Source organism: Grampus griseus (assembly GCF_964374135.1).
Source record: "Grampus griseus genome assembly, chromosome: 18".
In the NCBI taxonomy this organism is placed as follows: Eukaryota; Metazoa; Chordata; class Mammalia; order Artiodactyla; family Delphinidae; genus Grampus; species Grampus griseus.
Genome location: NC_139012.1, coordinates 16,925,290 through 16,950,725, shown reverse-complemented (window position 1 = coordinate 16,950,725; position 25,436 = coordinate 16,925,290). Strand labels below are relative to the sequence as shown.

Sequence of the window (25,436 nt, the reverse complement as noted above, 5' to 3'; positions counted from 1 at the left end):
TGTGTCTTTCAAGTCCTCGATAGTGGCACTAACCTCTGCAGTCACTCTAGGAATTCAGTAGTGCTTTTATTTTACTATTATCCTTCATGGAGGCAATTCTAGTGGCTTCATACTTGGACTTTCCCACAATAGTCATCACTGCACAGGTCAAGGAACCAATATGGGGATCCTGCCAACTACTGAATATTTCTATTCCAATTATGCATTCCAAAACCAGGGAAATAACCACAGGCTGGGTCCAGGGACCCACTGAGCTCACTGTGAGATGGATCCAAGTCAAAACTCCATTGGGCATCTGACCTCCATAAGCCCCTACTCTGAGTGGTAGACCACAGTGACATTTTGAGTCTCCTGGAATCAGTGTCAGTTTAGAATCAGTGTCCAGTAGTGCCTAAGATATCTTATTTTCTTTTCCTTAATGCATACTTACCCTAGTAAAAGGTCATAGGTCCCTTTAGTGAAGGTTGGGAAAAAGACCAAAAGTATAAATTTGGGGCATTTTATCAAGATCTTTCCACAAAGGGACCTGGCTTCCCCTTCATTCAAAGGGTTCTGGATCTATAAACTGGTTCAAGTCTAGGAATTGATTGAGAAGACATGCCTCTCTGTTTTTATGATTCAGGTTAGACTTTTGTTCACTCGACCTAGAATTTCTGTGCTTATACAGATCAAGTAAGAATTTAGTAGGCTTCCTATTTATTTCACTTCTAGGAACACCATGATCAACTAGGCCACAGGACTGCATTAGAGTGTTCTGACTGCTGCTTTGACTGTGCTATGAAGATAAGGTAACCATACCCACCTGCCTTTGGTGGTTGAGTGCTACCACTTAGCCCCTTCCACCTCAGGATCTAATTACTCCCTTTCATTTAGGTTTCCTGATTCAGTGACCTCAGTTTTCACTGTAGACTTTCCTACAATCATACATCTTTTCAGGATGCTGGAGCTCCCCTCATAAGTTTATTTCTCACATTTGTGGTGAAAATAGTTTCTTTTGGATGTACCCAGGGTGGATGAGTAAGTCTTAAATGACAAATCTACACTAACATTCTAATCCCCCCAAGCCTTTGAACCCCTTCCTCTGCGTTAAACCAAGGCCCATATGACATCTCTAACTCACTCATTCTGGACCACTTTTTGGACCATATTTCAGCTAACCAACCAAACACACTCTTAGTGTTCTATCAGACTCCTCCAGCTGCAACATTTCATGCAGAATCTGTTTAGTAAACCCCCATCAATAAATTCAGCATGATCCAAATTTATGTTCCTTCCACCATTAACCCACACCTTATATATCCATTTCCATACATGTTCCCTAGCAGCTTTCTGCTGTATAAATTAGAAAACTCAAGTAGTTCTTTTGGAATATGGAGCACCTCCTCATGGGCTACAATTTGTTTCTTATTGTTAGGGGCCTGATAGAATTTGAATCCATCTATAAGTCTAGAAGTAAAAAAGGGTACTCAGGGGAGGACCCTGGAGGGAATTATACTGTCTCAATGTCAACTGCCTCAGAGGAGGCCATTATGTTTCCCTCAGGCAATGTAGGGTTATTTCCATCAAAAGTAGGTGGAGAAGCCACTTCCATTAGGGGTGGGGAAACTGCTTCCACTGGCAAAGACAACTTATTAGGATTTAGGGGCCCAACGTCCCCAGCTTCATCAGTGTCTTCTCATACATCCCCATTCCAACTTTAAGGGTCCCATTCCTTTCCAATCAATACCATCACTTTAATAGTAGACACCCTTCAAGACTAAGACTTTAACTTGTGTTGTAATTCAGCCAGTGGCAGGATGAGATTCCAGGTTTGATTTTCAGCAAACTCAGCCCTGCAGCTACATAAGATAAGAGGATTCTTCAGGGTTCAGGTAGAAGTTCTCAGGTCATTTAAACAGCACTTGAACTAGGAATTCAAATCCTTGAGCTCATCCTTTTCTTTCCCTACTTCGTCCATCAACACTAGGAGCAACCAGCCAATCCATTAGTTTAACAAAATATTAGAAAGTATCACATACACAGTTACCCAGATCTTTGCTTCTTACAAATAGGTGATTAAAAGTATCCAATGGAAATATCGTGTATTTCTATTGACAGATTATGCCAAGGACTATCAGTGTTCTCTGTACTACTAGAAATGGAATCATCAGCATCTTTAAATCTAATCAGATCAGAGAATCAATCCAGAAATCTCAGAACCAAGTCAGAAAACTCATCAAAATTCTCTTCCTCTAGAATCACCCTTGGTACCAAAACCTCTATTAATTTAGGTTCTTTAGAAAAACACAACAAATAGGATGTATGTATGTATATATGATATTATTCCTTATTATAAGGATTGACTCACGTAATTAGGGAGGCCAGTAAGCTCCAGAGTCTGTGGGGTGAGTCCACAAGCTGGACACGTAGGAGAGCCAATGGTATAGTTCCAGTCCAAAGGCTGGTAAGCTTGAGAACCAGTAAGAGCCAATGTTTCCGTTCAAATCTGAAAGCAGGAGAAAAAGCAAATGCCCCAGTTTAACATCAGTCATGCAGGAAGAATTCTCTCTTACTCGGTAGAGGCTCTGCCTTTTTATTCCAGCCAGGTCTTCAACTGATCAAATGAGGCCCACCCACACTAGGGAGAGCAATCTGCTTTACTCAGCCTACCCATTATGATGTTAATCTCATCCAAAAACACCTACACAGAAACACCTAAAAGAATGTTTGACCTAATATCTGGGCACCCTGTGGCCCAATAAAGTCAATACATAAAACTAACCATCACACTGTCTGTATTCATAGGATATTGGGGATTTAGAGTTGGGAGGACTATCATCCATCTCATTGAGTGATAATTCTAATGTTAATTTCATCAATTGTTTGACTTCAATTTGTAAGTTTATTTTAACTTTACATCATTAATTAAAAGTTTCTGTGTAGTTGTACTGTTACACATATTTAACTAAATTGTAATTAAAATCAGTTTTCTAAACTGGGGCAGTGAAAAAAAAAAGGTTTTTTTCATTAAAAATTGGCCCTGGGCTTCCCTGGTGGCGCAGGGGTTGGGAGTCCACCTGCCGATGCAGGGGACACGGGTTCGTGCCCCGGTCTGGGAAGATCCCACATGCCGCGGAGCGGCTGGGCCCGTGAGCCATGGCCGCTGAGCCTGCATGTCAGGAGCCTGTGCTCCGCAATAGGAGAGGCCACAGCAGTGAGAGGCCCGTGTACCGCAAAAAAAAAAAAAAATTGGCCCTAAGTTACATAAACAAGATTGAGAAACTATATTACATAGAAAGATAGCCACTGTCTCAAGACAATAAAGTATAGATATTGTTTAAGGGAGAAATTTGGTATTGAATATGGGATTCATTTTGTCCTTAACTGAATCCTATTGTTGTAATGATTTTTGAGATCCTACCTAGCACCCACTGTGCTACTCTATTTATGCACTGCAGAATGAGTTGAGACTAGAATGGCAGCATCCCAGTATTCCACAAACAAGCTAATATCCCATGAGAATGTTATGAGAGACCTTTATCATTTTATCATGTGCATAATGTGTACCGTGTGGTTGTGACAGTTTCATACAACAAATTTGGTTTAACTAATATTTAAATAACTTCTAGAAGATTTATCTGCACAAGCTGCTGAAACTTTGCTTCACAATCCAAAAAAATTTTAGAAAACAGAAGTGTACAAAATTTTTGAGTTGGTACATATACTATAGATTATATCCATCTTAAAGTCTTTCTTTAATACTTTCATTGTCACTATTCCTACACATGATGCATTAATTGTTAGAGTTAGAAGTATATGCTCACATTTGGTCTAGTATGCAGAGGTAGGGAGATATTGTAAGACTCCTTGGAAGTGCTCAGAGAGCATCATTTCCCTCTGGTCCCCATTTACTCATGTTTTATTGTGCAATATCCTCCAACTCCACCTCCATGGACACATTCTCTCTGGATTTCCACTTGGAAATGATTTTTTCCCACCTCATTCTGTGTTGAAACTGACGATTCCTCAGAATAACACCTATCATTTAGAGACCCAGTTTCCTTTTTTACATCAGAATATCCTTAAAATAATAGATTATTTGTGCACAAAAGTCCTGTACACTCCTAAAAGTCAGGAAGCAGTGTTCCATGGAAAACCTTCAGGGAAATAATTTACCTAAAATTCTTTAGGAATACTACCTTTTTATATAAAACACTAGAGACACAATCCATAAAAGAAATAATTGATAAACTAGACTTCACTAACGTTTAACACTTATGTTGCAGTTAGAAGGAAAGTTCTGAAGCTCTAATACACAGCATTGTGATTTAAAGAATAGATTAAAATTTTTGCTCTGCAAAAGACAATATCAAGAGAATGAAAAGACAAGCCACAGACTGGGAAAACATATTTTCAAAGACACATCTGATAAATAACTGTTATCCAAAATATACAAGGAACACTTAAAACTCAACAATAAGAAAACAACCTGATTAAAAATGGGCCAAAGATCTTAACAGACATCTCACCAAAGATATACAGATAGAAACTAAGCATATGAAAATATGCTCAACATTGTATCATCAAGGAAATGCAAATTAAAACAACAATGAGATACCACCACACACCTATTAGAAAGGCCCAGATGTGGAACACTGACAACACCAAATACTGGCAAGGTGGTGAAACAATAGGAACTCTCATAGATTGCTGGTGGGAAGGCAGAATGGTATAGCTACTTTGGAAGACACTCTGGTGGCTTCTTCTTTTTAATAAACTTAAACATACTCTTACCATAAAATCCAGTAATCACACTCCTTGGTATTTACCCAAAAGAGTTGAAAATTTATCCCTACACATAAATCTGCACAGAAATGTTTGCAGCAGCTTTATTCATAATTGCCAGATCTTGGAAGCAAACAAGATGTCCGTCAGTGGGTGAATGGATAAATGAACTGTGGTCCAGGCAGATAATGGATTACTCAGTGCTAAAAAAGAAAAGAGCTATCAAGCCATGGAAAGACATGGAGGAACCATAAATGTATATTACGAAGAGAAAGAAACTGATCTAAAATGCTACATTTTGTATGATACCATGCATGATATTCTAGACAAGGCAAAACTATGGAGGCAGTTTAAAAGACCCATGGTTGCCAGCAGTGTGGGGAGTAGAGATGAATAGACAGTACAGAGGATTTTTAGGACAGTGAAACTACTCTGTATGATATTATAATGATGGATATATGTCATATGCATTTGTCCAAACCTATAGAATGTATGATGCCAGGAGGGAATTCTAAGGTTAACTATGGCTTTGGGTGATTATGATATGTCAGTGTAGTTTCATCCTTGGTGAAAGTTTTAAAATGCACCATTCTGGTGAATGATGTTGATAAGGGGGAGGGCTATGTGTGGGAGCAGGGCATTTAGGCGAAATCTATGTACCTTCCTCTTAATTTTGTTGTAAAACTAAAATTGCTCTAAAACTTAAAATCTTAAAAAATCTCTGGGAACAAGGTGAACATTTGTCTTTACAGGAAAATGCAGGGGTCAGGTGTGTTGTAGTGAAGGTTTGTTTTTTGTGTGTGGCTAATACTTACTGATGCCATGGTTTCATACAAATTTTTTTGTTCAAAAACATTTATCAAGTGCCAACTGTGTAGGGACTCATTCTACACATAAACTAAAGAATCATCTTAGCTAAACTTTGACATTTAAGTACTTATGTATATAATAAGGACATATATGTACATAAGCAGTTGAATTATCTTTATAATAACAATTATTTGATAATAGAGATGATTCTAACTTATTGGGTTCCTATTTACATTGTATAACATCAGACTAGTTTCTTTTTTTTTTAATAGTGCAGGTAATTTCATCTAAGGTGATGAGTCCCCTTGCCAGGTCCTGACTGGGAATCAGGAGACCGGCATCCTATTTCGGGCTGTATCAGCTATTCTCCAAAGAAACTTTGCTGTTCAACTCACTTTGCCTGCCTCAGCCTCTAACGTTCAAATAGTAACCATATTTTTTGTCTATGTAAAAAAAAATACAAAGTGTTTTTCATATTTATGATTTCATTTAATTTTTACATCTATCTTGGGAGAAGGCATTATTATGATGTAAATGGTACAGATGAAGAAACTGAATCTCAATGACTATATGAATTTTCTAAGGTTTCTGGGGCTTGAACCTAGCTCCTTTCTACTATACTCCACTGCTTTCTATGATGAATTCTAAAAGGCTGGGTAGCTCCCATTTAAATAAATTAAAAAGTGTTAAGTGCTTATTAACATATCAAATATTTATAGTAAGTCATATATTCAAAAATCATTTCTACCAAATGTAGAATACTGTGAATAACTACTTATAAGCCCAAGAAGTAGAAAACATAAATATAATCATGACTTCAATGGGCTTAAGGTTAAGTGAATGAGATCAACATATAAACCTAAATATAAGTGATACAGATATATATGTTTAAACAGTCTTAAGCTGAGTAATGATGACAAGAAAGCATACACACACCTAGGGTAAAAACACAGCAGTATTTATAACTGGACAACAGATAGAGACAAGGACAGAAAGAATTGATATGACTGTTGTCAGAAACGTTTATGCCAGAAGACTTACAGTGGTTGGAAAACTGTGCCACTTATTAGAATATATCACATGGAATTAGACACTGGGACAACAATGAATTATGGGTCTGAGAGAGAATGAGTATGGATGTTATTTATTCTAGGAGTTATAATGCAAGAACGGATGCATTTCCATACAGGGTCAGGGAAGGTGATTCTGTAATTTTCAACATCCGCATAATTCCCCTGCTTTCAGTATGAGAGTCTTCCCTCCTCACACACACCTTGTTATTTTCATAATGTCTTGTCAACCCAAAGTAGAGCAAATAACATACTTTAAAATGTTACATAGTCCCATCTAAATACAAACATCCGATTGAGAACACCACGAGGGTGAGCAGACAGCCATCCCCCACAACCGAAGTACCTGTCCTCACGTGTGCTGTGTTTTGTGGATATTTTCATGAATAACATTGATATTCTTCTCAGGGATGATGGCAATGGCTAGTTCCCTATATTTTGTTTAGCTATCCCTTGGGCCAATGGAATTTCTTCTTAAAAAATAACATACAAAATATTTAGGGCTTGAAATAACTAAGTTAAACATATTGATTTATAACACACATGGTGAATCAGATATGCAAGCCAAGATAATTCATTTCCATTTAATAAATGCAATAAGCTTCACAATCTCTCTTGCACAACATTCTTAGACATTTTGACAATTTTTCATAGGCTCTAAGGATTAGCTACTTAATATTCTTCCCTTACTGAAGTAAAACAGGCAAATTTTGTCTGAAGTTAATTTTCACATTTCATTGTGAGAAAAACTGTCTCCTCATCAGTGTTCACATTTTACTTGCTGCAGCTAGTTTTTAGCAACTACGAGTAAGTGAAATGTCACCTATTTAATCAATGCCCAACCCAGTATCTTAAAGATATGTATTATGGGTCCAACAAAAAAGTCCAAATAAAAGAAAATATTTAAAGGGCCCAAATTACGGCAAGTCTCAATTTTCCTATTATCCCCCTAGCTCTATAGCCAGCTAGGTCTTCTTCTGGCATATTTACCAGTCTTTACAATATTATACAGCAAATGCACCCTGGATTAGGCAATTCAGAGGCAAAATAACCTGCCTTCCAGTCTTCCAGTGTGCATTCAATCATTCTTCCATAAGGCAGTTTTGCACTATTTACTATCAGTGGGGAGGGAACAGTCATGCTTTACTGGTAAGTTTCCTGGCCAAAATGCAACACAGCTCAGTACTTTTAATGAAAATAATCACCCTATCAGGCATGGTCATCAAAAATATTTAGCAGCAGGAACACTGATCAACTAGAACAACCTGAACTACACCAGTGTGAATGGGCTGAAGAGACATAGACTTATCCAGAGAGTCAAGTTGGAGCTTCAGTGCCCAGATGCTGGAAATGCTCAGCAAGTTGCCTTCAAGATGACAGATTGATCAAACACAGTTAATTTTATTCCCTCCTGCCATCCCACTAAAATACATTATAAGAATTTTTTTAACAAAAATCTGAATTTACTGAGAGCAGAGGAAACTGAAGAAGTTTGATAACAACACTTGGAAGCCAGAAAGCAAACGGATGAGTGGTGCCTAATGTAGGATACCCAGGGAAGCCAACTCCCAAGCACCATTGAAGAAAGCAGAGAACCAACCCAATTTGCTCAATGGAATCCTCAAAAGAGACAGGAATAGGCATCATCTGTCACTTCTAGTAAGAAGGGGTTGACAGAAGAGGGTCTACAAAAGAAGGACTAGTCAATAGCTGTACCATTCCATGATTTCTTCCTCCACTCCTGACCAATAGGTGGATGTCTCTCCCATAAGTCAGTAAGCTACAGGAAGTATAATCTGGAAAATGTCTCTGGACTGGGGAATGCCAGGCACAGTTGAAAGCAGGAGTATTATTCTCAAAAATAATACTTAGCAAATATATATATCGATATCTACCTACCTATCTACCTATTTACCTATAATGAATGTTGAAACCTATACGCTCCCCCAACCCTGCTCCCACTTGGCTCCCAGAGTTCTTGCAGGCAGGGAATTACTCTTAGGCAGGACATTGTAAGGTCTCTGCTGAGAAGACCTAGCTTAAGAAGAAACAAATAAAGGCAGTTAAAGGGGACCTGATAGACATGACTTCTGGTCTGCAATATTTCTGTGTCTTGTCCCCTTTGTGCACATAGTAGGACTACACATCCCTGTCCCTTGAGGTTGGAGACAGTCATATAATTAGCTTTGTCCAATAAACCTAGTGAGCAGAAGTGCCATGTACCCCACCCAGATGGAGGCTTATAATTGCCAATTTGTTTCTCCACCCATTTCCCCATGTTGTGGTGATCATGGAAGGATGTGTTGATATGGAGGTGAGGTACTAAGTTACAATGCAGAGTTACCTCAACTGGCAGTAGACATTGCTACCAATACTTTGGAGGCATTTGTTTTTTCAGCCTGACCTACCCTATCCTACTGACAGGTAGTTTCACCAACAGACATGTAAACAAGACCACATTTGTCTACTAATTACAGAACCCCATTCACACACTCAGAGTTCTAACTAAATTTTCACTTCCTACTCTTAAATATTAGCACATAACCATGAATCAAGGATTACCACTTATCTAAGTGAGTAACATGAAAAGTCATATCCACAAGCAAGTAATTTGTATTAAAGACTGCAGAGAGAAGAGAACTTTGAAAAAACTTTGAAAGAACTTTGAAGAGAACTTTGAAAAAATACTGTAATTATCATCTTAATAATGTCTGAGAAGACAAACAAAAGGGACATTTAGAAGAAAAAATATCAAGTTTAGTAAATCTAAAATCTGAATACAAGAATGAAAACCTCAAAAAAAAGACTTAAGTTTAAGAAATCTCCTAGAAACTAGAGTAAAATTATGGAAACTGGAAGAGGGAAGAAGAGCACACCTTCCAGAAATCCAACATTTAAATAATGGGACACCTAGACACAACAGACAAAATGATAGACAGGAAATCATCAATAAAGAATTCAAGAACACTTCCCCAGATGGATATGAGTTTCTAGGTAGAAAGGGTCACTGAGTGCCCAGAACAATGGATCCAATAGACCCACACCAAGGGACATCATGATGGAATTTCAGAATATATAGTGAAAGAGACACAATATAAACTTAAATCTTCTCAACTGTGAACTTGATACATCTGTTTATTTAGGTCTTGTTTTATGTCCTTAGATAAGGTTTGCTGTAGGGATCATGGTTCTTCTTTAGTTTTGACATTTAATTTTATTGTGTAACTGTCAAAGAATTCATATTCTTTGTTTAAAATTCCTTGTTAGTTGTTGATATTTGCTTTGTACCCTGCTATGTGATCACTTTTATTAATAACTTAGGTATGTTTTAAAAGAATATTTACACATTATATCCACTAGTCATTAACTACATGATGCTATCTAATCTGGCTAACTAGCTGTATTTATTTGTTTATTGGACCAAACTTGTGAAAGTTTGTATTTGGAGCTAGTGTAATAAATAATACTCCTTTATTCTTCTTCTGAGGTTAGAACCAATTAAAATATAAGCACACATATCAGACAGATAAAAATATTTTATTGTTAAAAGCTAGACTAGAGAATGTCCTGACATATGACACCTATTATTTCATCCAAGAATTACTGTCAAGTCAGAAGCATAGCTAGAAAATTACAGGTCCTCCCTGCAGCAAAAGGTGACTTCAACTTATGCCGTGGTGAAGAGTAGGAAGAATGCATCCTTACTGTGGGCAAGAAAATCCAAAAGAGGATGAGAAATCCAAAAGCTCAGCATTCTGGCTCTTCCCAACTTAGGAATCAGGGCAATCTGTTCTCTTTGCATGTGAAGGAATGGGGATGTAGGGCAAAGAGATACTAGTATTGTTACTAGAACCAAGGCTAGAAGGCATTGGAGTTCTCCTTTTCTTGCCCCAAAGATTCTGATGACTAAGTCATCCATATCTTCACTAATTTTCATCTGCCTGAGCTATTAATTAATAAGATAGCATGGTTAAAATCCCCCACTGAATGTATATGTGTCCATTTTGCTTTATTATTTTACCCAATTATTTTCCTTTATTAATATCGATTTATTTTGAGAATATGCTGAAGTAAGATAGGCTCAGAATTGTTATATCTATATGTCAAATTATTTCTTTTGTTATTATATAAAGACCTTCTTTATCCTTTTTAATGCTCAAAACCTATTTTATCTTTTATTAATATAATGACATCACCTTTCTTTTGGTTATTATTTGCTTGAAGTGTGTTTTTACAAACATTTACTCTCACCCTTTATGTATCATTTTGTTATGTGGCTAAATTCCTTTTGAAATCCAAACTGAGTGTCTCCTTTCTAATTTTATTCAGTTCATTTCATTTAGAGATTATTGAATTATTTGCATATTGTTTTAACATCTGATTTTGTGCTTTCTATTTGCCAGGCATATTTGTTTGTGTGTTTATTCTTTTCTGACTTCCATTAAATTTTATTAATCCTCTTTGCCTTAATGGATTAGGAACATATATATTCCATATGAATTTTTTAAGTTCTTAGGCTTGAATTTTTAACTTTCATTAAAATACATAGTGGTCTTGACAAAACCTTAAGTTGATATTTCTCATTTCTTCCCAAACATACAAATACTTTAGAATGTTTTAACAATTGCTTTCAAGTATTTTAATTATATCTCTTAAAATTATATCAAAATTAACCATTTTGTTGTTGTTTACTTAACCAACACACTTATATACAGTAACCAAGATGTTTGCCAATTATTTTGAACACTATTATAACGTTCATCCCACTCCTTTATTTGTGCTTATTTTCTTATATTTTTACATATATTCTTTAACAATTATTTTAGAATTGTTTGGGGAGTATTAAAAACACTTTTTGTTAAAATACCTTTACTTTTACCTTTATTTCTTCCATATAGTTTAACTCTTTATAGAATTATATATTCTTTCATAATTAGAAAAAAATTTGAATTTTAACTTCTATTATTGCTCTTGAAAATTAATGCAATACAGGTATTTTGTTCTGTTCAAAGGAACCTGTCCTTTCTCTGAGTGCTTTAAAATCTTCCTATTTTTGATACCATTGACTATTACTACTATGTGTCTAGGTATAGATATTTTATTATCTTAATTTTTGGTAGTGTTTAACCCCATATTATTACTAACTGAGGAACTACAAATATTTTGTGATTAACTAGGAATATTTGGTAAGTCTTACACTCTTTAAAAATAATTTTCAGAAGCATTAATTATAATAGTTCCAATACCTGTAAATTCTTATAACTAAGGTCGGTAGTATATAAATGAGAACTAGTATATTTAATAGACTTACTTTTATTATTTGGTTTTTATTACCAATTGCACAAAGAATGGCATTTTAAATTTTCTATTGAAAAATTATTTCTAGAAGAAATTTCACAATAATCGTTTAAAAAACCCACAATAGTAATATTATAAAATTGCTTAAAATAATTTGGCTTTTTTTCATATGAGATGTATGTTTCCTTTCTAAAGTCTTCAAAAATCAATAAAACAAACTGAGGAAAAAGTTCTGGATGATCATTATGGAATACAAAATAACATCAGGGGAAGAGGACCTTCAAAATGGCAGAGGAGGGCTTCCCTGGTGGTGCAGTGGTTGAGTCCGCCTGCTGATGCAGGGGACACGGGTTCGTGCCCCGGTCTGGGAAGATCCCACATGCAGCGGAGCGGCTAGGCCCATGAGCCATGGCCACTGAGCCTGTGCATCTGGAGCCTGTGCTCCGCAACAGGAGAGGCCACAACAGTGAGAGGCCCGTGTACTGCAAAAAAAAAAAAAAAAAAAAAAAAAATGGCAGAAGTGGAGATCACCTTCCTCCTCACGAATACATCAAAAATACATCTACATGTGGAACAACTCCTACAGAACACCTACTGAACACTGGCAGAAGGCCTCAGAATTCTCAAAAGGCAAGAAACTCCCCACATACCTGGCCGTGTGGCTGATAGGGTCTTGGTGCTCTGGCGGGGTGTCAGGCCTGAGCCTCTGAGGTGGGAAAACCGAGTTCAGGACATTGGTCCACCAGAGACTTCCCGGCCCCACGTAATATCAGTCAGCGAGAGCTCTCACACAGATCTCCATCTCAAGGCTAAGATCCAGCTCAACTCAACAACTAGCAAGCTCCAGTACTGGACACCCCATGCCAAACAAATATCAAGACAGGGAAACAACCCCACCTATTAGCAGAGAGTCTGCCTAAAATCATAAGAAGTTCACAAACACCCCAAAGCACGCCACCGGATGTAGTCTTGCCCACGAGAAAGACAAGATACAACCTCATCCATAGGATCACCGGCACTAGTCCCCGCCACCAGGAAACCTACACAACCCACTGAACCAACCATACCCACCGTGGGCAGACACCAAAAACAATGGGAACTACAAACCTGCAGCCTGTGAAAAGGAGACCCCAAACACAGTAAGTTAAGAAAAATGAGAAGACAGAGAAATACACAGCAGATGAAGGAGCAAGGTAAAAACCCACCAGAACAAACAAATGAAGAGGAAATAAGCAGTCTACCTGAAAAAGAATTCAGAGTAGTGATAGTAAAGATGATCCAAAATCTTGGAAATAGAATGGAGAAAATACAAGAAACATCTAACAAGGATATAGAAGAACTAAAGAGCAAACAGACAGTGATGGGCAACATGATAAATGAAATTTAAAATTCTCTAGAAGGGTAAACAGAATAACTGAGGTAGAAGAACGGATAAGTGACCTGGAAGATAAAATAGTGGAAAAAACTACAGCAGACCAGAATAAAGAAAAAAGAATGAAAAGAATTTAAGATAGTTTCAGAGACCCATGGGACAACATTAAACACAACAACATTCGAATTATAGCGGTTCCAGAAGAAGAAGAGAAAAAGAAAGGGACTGAGAAATTATTTGAAGAGATTATAGTGGAAAACTGCCCTAATATGAGAAAGGAAAGAGTCAGTCAAGTCCAGGAAGCACAGAGAGTTCCATACAGGATAAATCCAAGGAGAAACATGCCAAGACACATATTAATCAAACTATCAAAAATTAAATACAAAGAAAAAATATTAAAAGCAGCAAGGGAAAAGCAACAAATAACATACAAGGGAATCCCCATAAGGTTAACATCTGATCTTTCAGCAGAAACTCTGAAAGCAAGAAGGCAGTAGCAGGACATATTTAAAGTGATGAAAGGGAAAAACCTGCAACCAACATTAGTCTACCCAGCAAGGATCTCATTCAGTTTCGACAGAGGAATTAAAATCTTTACAGGCAAGTAAAAGCTAAGAGAATTCAGCACCACCAAACCAGCTTTACAAAAAAGCCTAACGGAACCTCTCTAGGAAGGAAACATAAGAGAAGGAAAGACCTACAATAACAAACCCAAAACAATTAAGAAAATGGTAAGAGGAACATACATATTGATAACTAACTTAAATGTAAATGGATTAAATACTCCAACCAAAAGACACAGGCTCACTGGATGGATACAAAAACAAGACCCATATATATGCTGTCTACAAGAGACCCACTTCAGACCTAGGGACATATACAGACTGAAAGTGAGGGGATGGAAAAAGATATTCCATGAAAATGGAAATCAGAAGAAAGATGGAGTAGCAATTCTCATATCAGACAAAATAGACTTTAAAATAAAGACTATTACAAGAGACAAAGAAGGACACTACATGATGATCAAGGGATCAATCCAAGAAGAGATAACAATTGTAAATATTTATGCACCCAACATACAAGTACCTCAATACATGAGGCAAATGCTAACAGCCATAAAAGGGGAAATAGACTGTAACACAATCATAGTAGGGGACTTTAACACCCCAACTCACCAATGGACAAATCATCCAAAATGAAAATAAATAAGGGAATACAAGCTTTAAATGACACACTAAAGAAGATGGACTTAAATAATATTTATAGGACATTCCATCCAAAAACAACAGTGCACATGGAACAATCTCCAGGACAGACTATATCTTGGGTCACAAATCAAGCCTTGGTTAATTTAAGAAAACTGAAATTGTAACAAGTATCTTTTCTGACCACAACGTTATGAGGCTTGATATCAATTACAGTAAAAAAAAAAAAACTGTAAAAAATACAAACACATGGAGGCTAAACAATACACTACTAAATAACCAAGAGATCATTGAAGAAATCAAAGAGGAAATCAAAAACTACCTAGAAACAAATGACAATGAAAACATGACAATCCAAAACCAAAAGCAGCAAAACAGTTCTAAGAGGGAAGTTTATAGCAATACAATCCTACCTCAAGAAACAAGAAAAATCTCAAATAAACAACCTAACCTTACACCTAAAGCAAATAGAGAAAGAAGAACCAAAAAAACCCAATGTTAGCAGAAGGAAATAAATCATAAAAATCAGATGAAAAATAAATTAAGGAAACAACAGCAAAGATTGATAAAACTAAAAGGTCATTCTCTGAGAAGATAAAAAAAAATTGATAAACCATTAGCCAGACTCATCAAGAAAAAAAGAGAGAAGACTCAAATCAATGGAATTAGAAATGAAAAAGGAGGGCTTCCCTGGTGGCGCAGGGATTGAGAGTCCGCCTGCCAATGCAGGGGACACGGGTTCGTGCCCCGGTCCGGGAAGATCCCACATGCCACGGAGCGGCTGGGCCCGTGAGCCATGGCCGCTGAGCCTGTGCGTCCAGAGCCTGTGCTCCGCAATGGGAGAGGCCACAACAGTGAGAGGCCTGCATACCACAAAAAGTAAATAAATAAAAAAGAAATGAAAAAGGAGAAGTAACAACTGACACTGCAGAAATACAAAGGATCTTGAGAGATTACTACAAGCAACTATATGCCAATAAAATGGACAACCTTGAAGAAATGGACAAATTCTTAGAAAAGCACAACCTTCCAAGACTGAACCAGGAAGAAATAGAAAATATAAACAGACTAATCACAAGCCCTGAAATTGAAACTGTGACTAAAAATCATCGAACAAACAAAAGCCCAGACCCAGATGCTTCACAGGCGAATTCCATCAAACATTTAGAGAAGAGCTAACACCTATCCTTCTCAAACTCTTCCAAAATATAGCAGAAAGAGGAACACTCCCAAACTCATTCTACGAGGCCACCATCACCCTGATATCAAAACCAGACAAAGATGTCACAAAAAAAGAAAACTATAGACCAATATCACTGAAGAACATAGATGCAAAATTCCTCAACAAAATACTAGCAAACAGAATTCAGCAGCACATTAAAAGGATCATACACCATGATCAAATGGGGTTTATCCCAGCAATGCAAGAATTCTTCAGTATATGCAAATCAATCAATGTGATACACCATATTAACAAACTGGAGGATAAAAACCATATGATCATCTCAATAGATGCAGGAAAAGCTTTTGACAAAATTCAAAACCCATTTATGATCAAAGCTCTCCAGAAAGTAGGCACAGAGGGAACTGACCTCAACATAATAAAGGCTATATATGACAAACCCACAACCAGCATCGCTCTCACTGGTGAAAAACTGAAACCATTTACACTAAGATCAGGAACAAGATAAGGTTGCCCACTGTCACCACTATTATTCAACATAGTTTTGGAAGTTTTAGCCACAGCAATTGGAGAAGAAAAAGAAATAAAAGGAATCCAAATCGGAAAAGAAGTAAAATTGTCACTGTTTGCAGATGACATGATACTATACATAGAGAATCTTAAGATGCTACCAGAAAACTACTAGAGGTAATCAATGAATTTGGTAAAGTAATAGAATAAAAAGTTAATGCACAGAAACCTCTTGCATTCCTATACAATGATGATGAAATATCTGAAAGAGAAATTAAGGAAACATTCCCATTTACCACTGCAGCCGAAAGAATAAAATACCTAGGGATAAACCTACCTAAGGAGACAAAATAGCTGTATGCAGAAAACTATAAGACACTGATGAAAGAAATTAAAGGTGATACCAACAGATGGAGAGATATACCATGTTCTTGGAATGGAAGAATCAATCAATACTGAGAAAATGACTCTACTACCTAAAGCAATCTACAGATTCAATACAATCCCTATCAAACTACCAATGGCACTTTTCATAGAACTAGAACAAAAAATTTTCACAATTTGTACAGAAACACAAAAGACCCCAAATTGCCAAAGCAATCTTGAAAAAGAAAAATGGAGCTGGAGGAATCAGGTTCCTGAACTTCAGACTATACTACAAAGCTACAGTAATCAAGACAGTATGGTACTGGCAAAAATACAGAAATATAGATCAATGGAAAAGGGTAGGAAGCCCAGAGATAAACCCATAGACATATGGTCGACTTACCTTTGGAAAAGGAGGCAAGAATATACCTCCAAGAATATATGGAGAAAAGATAGCCTCTTCAATAAGTGGTGCTGGGAAAATTGGACAGCTACATGTAAAAGAACGAAATTAGAACACTCCCTAACACCATACACAAAAATAAACTCAAAATGGATTAAAGACCTAAATGTAACGCCAGACAATGTAAAACTCTTAGAGGAAAACATAGGAAGAACACTCTTTGACATAAATCACACCAAGATCCTTTTTGACCCACCTCCTAGAGAAATGGTAATAAAAACAAAAATAAACAAATGGGACCTAATGAAACTTCAAAGCTTTTGCACAGCATAGGGAACCATAAACAAGATGAAAAGACAACCCTCAGAATGGGAGAAAATATTTGCAAACGAAGCACCTGGCAAAGGATTACTCTCCAAAATTTACAAGTAGTTCATGCAGCTCAATATCAAAAAAACAAACAACTCAATCCAAAAATGGGCAGAAGACCTAAATAGACATTTCTCCAAAGAAGATATACGGATTGCCAACAAACACATGAAAGGATGCTCAACATCACTGATCATCAGAGAAATGCAAATAAAAACTACAATGAGGTATCACCTCACACTGGTTAGAATGGCCATCAACAAAAATCTACAAACAATAAATGCTGGAGAGGGTGTGGAGAAAAGGGAATCCTCTTGCACTGCTGGTAGGAATGTCAATTGATACAGCCACTATGGAGAGCAGTATGGAGGTTCCTTAAAAAACTAAAAATAGAACTACCATATGACCCAGCAATCCCACTACTCGGCATATACCCTGAGAAAACCATAATTCAAAAAGACTCATGTACCACAATGTTCATTGCAGCACTATTTACAATAGCCAGGACATCTAAGCAACCTAAGTGTCCATCGACAGATGAATGGATAAAGATTTGGCACATATATACAATGGAATATTACTCAGCCATAAAAAGAAATGAAATTGAGTTATTTGTAGTGAGGTGGTTGGACCTAGAGTCTGTCACACAGAGTGAAATAAGTCAGAAAGAGAAAAACAAATACCGTATATATATGGAATCTAAAAAAAAAAATGTTTCTGAAGAACCTAGGGGCAGGACAGGAATAAAGATGAAGATGTCGAAAATGGACTTGAGGACATGGGGATGGGGAAGGGTAAGCTGGGATGAAGTGAGAGAGCGACATTGACCTATGTACACTACCAAATGTAAAATTGATAGCTAGTGGGAAGCAGCCGCATAGCACAGGGAGATCAGCTCTGTGCTTTGTGACCACCTAGAGGGTTGGGGTAAGGAGGGTCGGAGGGAGACTCAAGAGAGAGGTGATATGGGGATATATGTATACGTATAGCTGATTCACTTTGTTATACAGCAGAAACGAACAATGTAAAGCAATTATACTCCAATAAAGATGTTAAAAAAAAATAGCATCAGGAACTGAAAAAAGATCCAAACAATATTTTCTCTGCTACCAACTCTATCCTGAAAAATAAAATCTATTTATCATTAATTATTGGAGAATAACCAATAATTCATTTGATGCAGTAACAAATAAATAACAATCCCCAACATTACCCAGAGCTGAAATATCTTAATACATCATACTACTTTAAAGTAAACTTTGGTTTATAGTCAGAATCTCCCATTAATGTTTTAATCCATTGTTTAATTTATTAGCAATTAGAATTACTTCATTATTCTTACACAACTGTCAAAACGGAAGACTACTCATGGCTATAAAGGGTTGACCAATGGGACTGTAAATAAATCTCAGACATTTGCCCGTAGAGAATGGAAGAGGTTGTCATGCAAATAGCCCCATTTACTAGTCAGACTGTCTGAAAGTCAAATATATAATCACAGAGACCACCTTCAGTTAGGGTGTTCATGATTACCATGGACCTTTTCTCTTCAAAAATACAATTACTCTGCTTTTGTTATTGGATTACATGGAAGCCCCCAAGGAAAACTGGAAAATTACTCAGCATTTTTCAGGATGTATCCTAGATTCAAGTGACTCAGTACCCTGGGTGGAACTATCAATCATATTTCCTGGGAGATAAGAATGGAGTAATGACTAATAAAGTTGGTAAATTGTTATATAAGCCATATCAGATTTATTAGACTCCTAAATGTCCTACCAATATGACTGATTTGGGTATAAATGACCATCCAAGTCCAGCAAGTAATGACCAAGGGTAATAATTTTTATTTAACATAACAAGATCCATAGCAACTTTATTTAACAAGTATTTGCTAAGTTAATATTCTCATACTGAATCTTTTCCATTACATTCACCACTTTTCTTCTTAGATGAAAATTCTAAGTTCACATCTAATTCTAATATTTTATTCTACACTTGGTGTTGCTGTAATATAATTCTATGCCTTTATATTAAAAGAGACTGAATTTGAGAAACTAAATAGACACTTTTCCAAATACATACAAATGGTGAACAGGTACATGAAAAGATGCTCAACAGCACAAATTATCAGGAAAGTACAAATCAAAACCACAATGAGACTTCCCTGGTGGTCCAGTAGTTAAGACTCCCACTACAGGGGGCACAGGTTCAATCCCTGGTCAGGGAACTAAGATCCCACATGCCGCACTGTGTGGCCAAAAAAAACCCAAAAAACCAAAACAAACAAACAGAAACAATGAGATATCACCTCACACCTGTTATAATGGCTATTATCAAAAAAGACAAATGATAAGTGTTGACAAGGATGTGGAGAAAGGGGAACCCTTGTGCACTCTTTGTGGGAATGTAAATTGGTAGAGCCACTATGGAAAACAGTATGAAGTTTCCTTAAAAAATTAAAATATGGAATTACCATATGATCTAGGAATTCCACATCTGGATATATACCCAAAAGAAATGAAGACCGGATCTTGAAGAGATATCTGCACTCCCATGTTCATTGCAGCATTAATCACAATAGCCAAGATATGGAAACAGCCTAACAGTTGTCAATGAATGAATGGATAAAGAAGATGTATTGTATATAAAAACAATAGAATATTATTCAGCCATGAGAAAAAAGAAAACCCAGCCATTTGCTACAACTTAGATGAAGTTTGGGGGCATTATGTCAAGTGAAATAAGTCAGACAGAGAAAGACAAATACCATATTATATCACTTATAAGTATAAATTTAAAAAAGCCAAACTCATAGAAACAGAGTAGATTCGTGACTGCCAAGGACTGGGATGTGGGGGGGACATGAGATGTTGTTCATAGGGTACAAACTTCCAGTTATAAGATAAATAAGTTCTGGATAGCTAATGTAGAACATGGTGATTACAGTGATTAATACTGAATTATATACTTGAAAGTGCTAAGTGAGAAATATGATCTGTATAAAGTTTATTTCTTAAAAATGTCCTACTTAATTATTTCTCCTTACATGGTTTTATTTTCATAAGAAAATATTCCACACAGTTCCTACAATTGTTACATCTCTGGGACAAGCAATAATGCTATATATCTATTATATCTCAATAAAACTGGGGCGGGGATCAAACTGAATTGGAGAAATGTATTTTTACAGTTTTGTAATTCTCTGCCCTGGATTAAATTCATCAATTTATTAATTCACCTAGTAATTACTAAATGCTTACTAGGTGAATACAGAAATTAATGACAGATTCCGTACTCTCAGAGAAAGGCAGCCATAGACTAACAGAGTTCAGATTCTTAAAGACCATGAAAATATGTGTATAAAATTATATTAAAACATTTTTATGTACCAATATCTACTTTTTGAATCTTTTAAAATAAGTGAATACACTTTTCTTAACCTAGTTCTCTACTAATGGACACTTAATGGCACTAAAAATGCACAGATTAACATTTTGTGAATAAATATGTGCATATTTTAAAAATTATTCCCATGGAATTTCTCCATTAAAGTGGAACTTTGGGGTCTAGGTAAGTGTACATTTTAAACACTTTCGGTATATTTTGGCAATCTTCCTTGATAAAGGGTTAATCCTTGCCAAACTGACGTCATCGCCTCTCTGTCCTGCCTTTGTCAACCAGTCGGTATATAATTGACACCTCATCTTGTATAAGATTGTATCACTTCATAGCACCAACCATCAGGCATGTGCCTGAGTTTTAATATTACATTTGTTTTTGTAATAGCATGGCTATCTGTCTTCCCCCGCCAGACTGTAAGCCACCAAAGGCAGAAATATGAATTTACTGTCATCTTTGTGTGTCACTATTATGCGTAGAAAAGGTTATTTTAAATTACTTCATTTTTGTTTATTAATGTGAGAAATCTCCAAACCAATTTTTCTTTTATGGGTCTTTGGTTGAGCTTTGGTACAATTTACACACTTAGTTAATTAAATTCCTTTCCTCAAGGGATCTTTTTTCTTTTCATATAATTCTTATCTCAAGGGACCATCATCCTTAGAACTATCAAATCTCTACCTCTGATGTTAAAATGGCATCTGACTGAAGATGGGATATCCCTCCTGGCACTGCCTGACTTGCAGGCAGAAGATTTAACATGTTTCTATTTTCATATCTGTACTCACCATGGTACCCCCTGAACCCAGACCAGTGCCTGGCTCATGAATGAATGAGGAAAATACCAGCTCAGGAAGGTATAAGGAAAAGTTATTCATGAATCCAATCCAGGCACCTCCTCACAGTGCTTTTGAAAAGAAAAGTAAATCCCTTAAAGCTCAAATTTATGTAGTTATCTTGGGAAAAAAATTTTAATTGCCTAGAGTCTGCATAGCTCCTTGTTATACTGTAGCATAACAAGGAGTATAAAACCATGACTAAAATATTCACACTCCACTCCAGTCCCCATAAAAAAAAGGAATTGCTAGTTTATTCATCTTGCCTAATGACACAGAAGGGCTGGGCAAAACAAGTACCCAGACAATGAATAATAATGCAAGAGCTCAGACTGTAAAATCAATATGTCAGATCAGTAGAGCTGAGCTTCGTTTTAATGCACTCATCCCTAAATGCAGTAGAGTTTACCTTTGAATTATATATATGTATTGACCTAATTACATAAATATTGACTCTTCCTTATATGAAGCTTTGTTTTTCCAGTCTCACTGTAATTATGATGTCAATATTTGTGGCTGTGGTAACACTGAATTTAAACTTGTTAATTGTGACTGATGGTGGCATGCCATGGGATAATCCAGACAGTCTTACAGCCTCAACACACTGGTGGCACTAGATAGTAACTGATAAATCAGTAATTCCCTAGGTATACCATAGTAAGGTAAACTTCTTTAAGAAAATAACTGTTTCATTCCCAATAATTTGAGAACTGGTCTCCTCAGTTTGTCAGGTTTTACAACACACAGAAGTAATAACCAGGATGTGACTAGATCTTGGTCTGTAACTTTGCACATTTTTTTTCTTTAATCAAACACTTCATCCCTAACTTCAAGCCACAATCCATCCTACTAACAAATTCTTTGATCTATTGACTATACCCATATCCCCATAGCTCTGCATGTATATAAAAGATAATATTTAATATTTGTTATTATTCTTTGATATATTTCAATAAGGATCCTATGCAAAGTTTAGCCTAATACAAAATATGATCTGTATAAATTTTATTTCTTAAAAATGTCCTACTTAATTATTTCTCCTTACATGGTTTTATTTTCGTAAGAAAAGATTTCACACAGTTCCTACAGTTGTTACATCTCTGGGACAAGCAATAATGCTATACCTCAGGTCATTTAAATTAAATTGCTTTACTTCAATAACATTTAGAGAAACATTCCAAGTGCTTTAAAAAGCTGGAAAGTGCTTTGCTTTGTTCTTATAAAGTTTCTGAACACTCCCACTCAAGGTCCTGTACCTTCCAATTTAAGAAGAGCAGAAGTATGTGTCATATTCATCTTTTAGAGTTAGGTGAAACACACAGTGAATGCTACACAAAAAGAATAAAACAATGGGGTCCATGAGTTGGCTTAAGAGCTGTTCTAGATGTCTCATGGTGAGCTAGTTATCCATCATCCTGTTTTTTCTTATTTGCCTCTACAGGGATGCCAGATGAGATGAACCTCAGTGATGTAAAGCAAATCCATCAAACAGACGGTAGTAGTACTTTAGACACAACTGGAGCAGGATGTACAGCAACAACTGAAACTATGGCATTGGCTCTGATGGGTGCAGTGATGTTACTTCCTGGGCTTTGGTAACTGAACTCTTCTGCTCTGATATATATGTCTTATTAGAGTCTTAACTTCTCCCCTCTCTTTCTCCAAGTGGAATAAGAGATCTTTTCAAATGTAACAATTATATTTATGAAAAGGTATGTCACACTAACTTAGAAGCCAAGTTGGTATGTTCACAAAGTATCTAAAAATCAACGTTTAAATGAAAGACTGTTTGAAAACATGTCTTCTTTGAATCTAATCTAAACATTCTTAAATTCTAACAAACCTGCATATGTGAAGAGCACGGAAGTGACTTTGCATAAGAAGGATTTAGTATATCTGTAATTTTATTATCCTCAATTCCAACCTCTTCCTTTTTAAAAGAAAAATGTTTTAAATCGAAGGTATATTTTCAGGACACTGAAAACAGTACATAGTGTTTCTTAAAATACTGGAATTAGAATTCCATTAAATGAATCAAAACAAACAATGGCAAGTAGTATGCATGCATTTTCAAGAGATTCTTCCATTTTGCAAGTTACAGAAAGAAATTACTGAAAGACTATAAGTTATAGAGTAGATTGCCGAGGGGCATTTCATGCAATTTCATTGAAGATGCTTGATAACTTTTATCCACTGTAACTTAGCCACTGACAAACCTTAAAGCTGAGTATTTTGATAACATCTGATTTGTATCCCATTATATACAAAATGCATCTTTGGTATTGTGACTCTGTTCCCTCCTCTCTCTTTGCCGAATGGATTTAGCTACATTGCAAACACACGCCTGCTCTAGGAATATCGCTAATAAAGCTGTTAATTATTTGGTGGAAAACTTTAAAGAATATTGATCATTTTCTCCTGGAAAAATGATATTTTCATCCATTTTCAAAATATTATTTGCTGTTTTTTTAAACTTGATATTGAACAAACAATTGTCTATACATTTCTAAGGTTCCTATGAATATCTAAAGATGTACTAATACAGAAAATATGGCATGAACTGTTTTAGCTCTTTTCCTGTTTTCACATTAGCAGAGCTGCTAATCCACAGTCCCTGATTTCCAGTTGTGATAAGGTGCCTCAGCAGGCACTGATTAGGGTGTGTCTATCACTGTACTTAGGAGGAAGAGATAAGTCAGCTTTTATTAAGAAGTATCACATCCAGTTGATAGCCAGGAAATATAATTAATACAAAGTGACAGAATAGAAAAGAGAAGTGCTGAACTTATAAAATTAAAAAAAAAAATTCAAAAGGATTTGAAATGACCTCTGTAAAAGAACTGAAGGGGACTCGATCAACAGCAAAGATTCGCGAGATGAAATCAACCTGTCCAAATGAGGAAACTCTATATGATCAAACCCTGTTCTCCCTCAGGTTCTCGATTATTCAAATGATCTGTTGATTGTCACCTTAAACCACACTATGTTTATACCGCCCAGTCACATTTTCTTGTCCGTTAAAACATGCCTCAGAACTGGAAGTGTTACTTTACCTGCCAATTCTGGAGGTCATTTTCCTAAGCTTCCATTCCATCTTAATATGTGTTCCATGATCTGCTTGGCTTATAGCTCATTTGCACCACCATGCTCCAAAAATTACAAACTTAACATATTTTTTAAAATTTTCATTTCAACTTCAGCTTTTTATTTAAATAGCTCTGAAATGAGTAATATGAAGTCAACCATTTGTGGCACTCCAGCCCAAGTCACAGTTGGCTTGCCACGACAATGTTTCTGACCCAAACCTTGAGGCGACAGTAAGAAAAACCAACTGAGGAATGTGGTTCAGCAGTCTGAGATGTACCTGGATAAAATCGGTTGATTAGAGATAATTTTAGGTATCGCAGGAAATGGTTAAAAGCAGAGTAGTGACAAAATCAATAGTATGAGTGGGGCTTCCCTGGTGGCGCAGTGGTTGAGAGTCCGCCTGCCGATGCAGGGGACACAGGTTCGTGCCCCGGTCCGGGAAGATCCCACATGCCGCGGAGCGGCTGGGCCCTGAGCCATGGCCGCTGAGCCTGCACGTCCGGAGCCTGTGCTCCGCAATGGGAGAGGCCACGACAGTGAGAGGCCCGCGTACCGCAAAAAAAAAAAAAAAAAAAAAAAAAATAGTAGGAATGAATATTTTTTATCAACTAAATTTTATATACTCAAATGGGTGTTGTCTACCTCCACAGAGGCACTTAGGAAACCATGTATATACCATAATCGTGTAGCTAGAGCTCAAAACACTTGGAGGTTTTCAGAATTTCTTGAAGAGCCCGAGGCATACTTTTTTTTAATATTCT

General features: G+C 36.5%; 1 protein-coding gene across 1 annotated transcript in view; it reads left to right on the top strand.

Annotated features, from left to right (window-relative positions):
• The window catches only part of GPC5 (glypican 5), a gene marked incomplete at both ends in the record, with an annotated part of 1,359,437 nt that extends 1,336,250 nt beyond the window's left edge, over positions 1-23,187 (top strand). Inside the window, one exon of the mRNA XM_082675781.1 lies at positions 23,030-23,187. Within this exon, the coding sequence (XP_082531907.1) occupies positions 23,030-23,187 (158 nt within the window). The remainder of the gene's footprint in view (positions 1-23,029) is intronic.
• Positions 23,188-25,436: the final 2,249 nt, after the last annotated feature.